The sequence below is a fragment of the Dipodomys ordii genome, unplaced genomic scaffold, assembly GCF_000151885.1.
Source record: "Dipodomys ordii isolate 6190 unplaced genomic scaffold, Dord_2.0 Scaffold45, whole genome shotgun sequence".
Lineage (NCBI taxonomy): Eukaryota > Metazoa > Chordata > Mammalia > Rodentia > Heteromyidae > Dipodomys > Dipodomys ordii.
The window spans coordinates 8,449,450-8,453,496 of NW_012267261.1; the positions used below are offsets into that span (position 1 = coordinate 8,449,450).

The 4,047-nt window shown below is 36.4% G+C and overlaps 1 protein-coding gene across 2 annotated transcripts in view; it reads left to right on the plus strand.

Moving 5' to 3' along the window:
* Lrch3 (leucine-rich repeats and calponin homology (CH) domain containing 3) overlaps positions 1-4,047 on the plus strand; it is a 121,672-nt gene that overhangs the window by 36,686 nt on the left and 80,939 nt on the right. For both annotated transcript variants that reach the window (XM_013019419.1, XM_013019420.1), the window contains exons 2-3: positions 1,568-1,712; positions 3,717-3,843. In XM_013019419.1, the coding sequence (XP_012874873.1) occupies positions 1,568-1,712; positions 3,717-3,843 (272 nt within the window). The remainder of the gene's footprint in view (positions 1-1,567; positions 1,713-3,716; positions 3,844-4,047) is intronic.

Here is a 4,047-nt window from a genome sequence, read left to right on the forward strand (position 1 = left end):
CTTGAGCCACAGTGCCACTTCCAGCTTTTTTCTTTTTGCTTATGTGGTGCTGAGGAATCGAACCCAGGGCCTCCTGCATGCTAGGCAAGCACTCTATCACTAAGCTACATTCTCAGCCCTCAGTGATATCTTCATACAGGGAAGGAAAGCTAAATGTTAGGCTCTTCTTATTTATCCATTAAGGTAATATTGAATTCATTCTCTGTTATTTAGTGTCACTTTTTGGCCAGTTGGAGCTAAGTAAGTTCCTGAATTCTTTTTTTTTTTGTCTGTCATAGGGCTTGATCTCACTGTCCCTGAACTCTTTTGCTCAAGGCTAGCTCTCTACTACTTTGAGCCACAACACTGCTTCTGGTTTTCTGGTGGTTAATTAGAAATAGAGTCTTAGAGACTTTCCTGCCCAGACTAGCTTTGAACCATGATCGTCAAATCTCAGCCTCCTAACTAGTTAGGATTACTAGCATGAGCAACCAGCTCCTGATTCTGAATTCGCTTACAAGGATTGATTATCCTTGTCATGTAAAGATTAAGACAGTGTTTTAGTTTTACTAGTCTAAAATCTTTTGGGAAGGTGATTTTTAGATGAATCTATATTTCTTAGGATATTTGGAATGTATTATGATCTTTGATACCACTTATAGGTGGATGTCTTAAAACTTATTAAGTACTTGTCTTAATTACATAGAATAATGGTTTTATTAGTATGTACGTGCAAACTCAAAAGATATCAACACTTGTAGCAACAGATTTAGAACCATTCATTTAAATAGTTTATTCTCTTTGTATATATATGCAGTGTATGGAGAGAGAGAGGGAGGGAGAAAGAAAGACGGAGGAGGAGGGAAGGAGATAGAGGGAGGGAGGGAGGGAAGGAATACTGGAATTTGAACTCAGGTTCTCATATTTTCTAAACAGGCAGTCTTTCACTTAAGCCATGCTCCTAACCCCTAAATATTTGGATGCTTGTCTTGAACCAATCTCTCCATAACAAGAACTCTGAAGAAGTCAAATTATCACAAAATCTGCTTATTAACATTTTATTAAAATAAGTCCCAAGTATTGGATCTTTTTGGTGGTACTTGGGTTTGAACTCAGGACTATTTTTTTTTTTTTGCCAGTCCTGAGGCTTGAACTCTGGTCCTAGCTGCCATCCCTGAGCTCCTTTTGCTACAGGCTAGCACTCTACCACTTCAGCCAGTCACTACTTCCAGCTTTTTCTGTGATTTAACTGGAGATAAGAGTCTTATCATACTTTACTGCCTGGGCTGGCTTCACACTGCAATCCTCAATTCTCAGCTTCCTGAGTAGCTGGGATTGCAGGCTGCTGGGCTGAACTTGGGACGCCTTGATCACTAGTATTCTCAAGTACTCTACCACTTGAACCACATTTCAAACCCTACATTTTGCCGATTATTATTGACATAGAGTTTAGTGAACTTTTCTGCCCAAGCTGGCTTCTAAGACCCTCCAGATCTCAGCCTCCTGTGGAAGTAGGATCACAGACATGAGCTACTAGTTCCACCCGATCCAAGGATTGATTTTAAGCTGAATTTATTTTCTCTTTTAGACCTATCGCGAAATCGTCTCTCAGAAATTCCTATAGAAGCATGTCATTTTGTTTCTCTTGAAAACCTTAACCTGTACCAAAATTGTATTCGATACATCCCAGAGGCAATTCTAAATCTACAAGCTCTAACATTCTTAAATATTAGGTAAGAATATTATTTTCTTTTTTAAAGAATGTCTTTATGTGATCTTTAATTTTTTCTTCTTCCAGTAAAATGTTTACCTTTATTTACCTTATCTGTTTTATCAGTGTCTCTATACATGTTTTTAAGTTACATTAACAGTATTTCAAAGTCCTCAAGCTTATCCATTATTAAACTGTTAGCCTAGTAGGTTTGCAGTTAGTTGTCCCTAACAAGGTTCTGCAGTTTTGTCTGCAAATTAGCTTTGTCAATTAAGAATATAGTAGATTTGAAATTACTTCATTTGCTTCTTATGACCATGGATTTTTATGTATTAAGTTGTAAATACATATTCAACTCATCTTATAATGTGCTTTACTGCACTGTAAAAGCCATAAAACTTTATTGGAAAAAATACACAAATGGAGAAAGTGTAAAAGTGCTGAATCTGAGTTTTATGATGTAGATGACTTTTTTCCTTCTATTTCTCTAGGCTTTCAGTCAGTTTTTTTTTCCTTTTGAGACAAAGTATTACTATGTAGTGCAGGTTGATCTTGAACTTGCAAACCTCCTGCCTCCACCTCCAGAGTGCTAGGATTACAGATATTTGTCATTATGGCCACATAGTCAAATTTTTGAATATGCCTTTCCCCTTGTCATAAAATATTCTATGCAAATATTTTTCAAGGTAATCATTTTGTTTCACAGTTTAAATACTTTTAAAATTCATTTTTTCTCAAGATAATTATTTAGTTTTTTACCATGATAAAAGTAGCATTAATTGAGAAATATATATGTATATATCTTAGTATAAGTCCTTATATAAACGGCTTTCTCTCAAGTTAAATGTCTAAGAATAGAATTAATATTGGACTGAGAAAATATTAAAAGCCCAGAATCTATATTATTGCATCAGCAAAAGATCATGAAATAGGGAAGTAATTGGTCCCTAGGATTAAGAGGTTAAATCTACATAAGTAAAACTTGAATTTATTTATCTATTTATTTTTGTCTGTCATGGGGCCTGAACTCTGAGCCTGGGCACTGTCCCTCAGCTCTTCAGTTCAAGGCTGGTGCTCTACCACTTGAGCCACAGCATCACTTCTGGCTTTTTCTGCTTATGTGATGCTGAGGAATTGAACCCAGGCCTCATGCATGCAAGGCAAGCACTCTACCACTGAGCTACCTTCCGGCCCAGTAAAATTTGAATTTTTATCCCAATAAATGTTATCATTTTGTTCTTGTGGTTTTCATGTAAGTAAAAATATTTTTACCTGTAGCTTAATTTGTATGGTTTATGGAATCATTACCTGTCACTTGTTTTTTATAGAGCTGATTCAAAATCCCCCCCCACTTTTTTTGTCGTCGTGGGGCTTGAACTCTGGGCCTGGGCACTATCCCTCTGCTCTTCAGCTCAAGGCGAGCGCTCTACCGCTTGAGCCACAGTGCCACTTCCAGCTTTTTCTGTTTATGTGGTACTGAGTAATTGAACCCAGGGCTTCATGCATGCTAAGCACTCTACCACTAAGCCACATTCCCTGCCCCAGTCTTCATTCTTTACAAAGAAGTTTCATTGTGTAAGTGCTTTATAAGTCCTGTAGAGAGATACTAAAATTCTCAATTAATATATGAGGAGTCTTCATAAATTTAATATTGTCCCCTAAACCACAAAGATGACAACTGATTAAATGAAGGCTAGACCACAAATCTAGCATCTTATTTGTTCCTTGTAAGACTTACATTTGAAGGCTAAGGTTGTGGCTTAGTGGTAGAGTGCTTGCAGGGAGCCCTGGGTTTGATTCCTCAGTACCACATAAACAGAAAAACCTGGAAAAAGCACTGTGACTCAAGTGGTAGAGTGCTAGCCTTGAGCAAAAAAAGCTCAGGGACAGTGCCCAGACTCTGAGTTCAAGCTCCAGCACTGACAAAAAAAAAAAAAAAAAAAGCCTTACATTTGAATCTAGAATAAGAAAAATGGAAAAATTTTCTTCCTTGTACGTTCTGATTCCTCTTTTTTACTTATTTTAGTCGGAACCAACTGTCAACATTGCCAGTACACTTGTGTAATTTACCATTGAAAGTCTTAATTGCTAGTAATAACAAATTGGTCTCACTTCCAGAAGACATTGGACATCTCAAACATTTGACGGAACTTGTAAGTTAATATGTATTTATGTGTTTGTGTATTTAGGTATTTATTTGTGTATTTATTTATAATTGTATTATACAAGGATGGTTTCTTGTTCAATATTATATCTCCACATGTTTACACCATATAAAAATCAATTTTACCTTCTATCATACTGTTTACTCTCTACTTCTAAAACATAGCATGCCCAGGTATTCTTTTTTTTTTTTT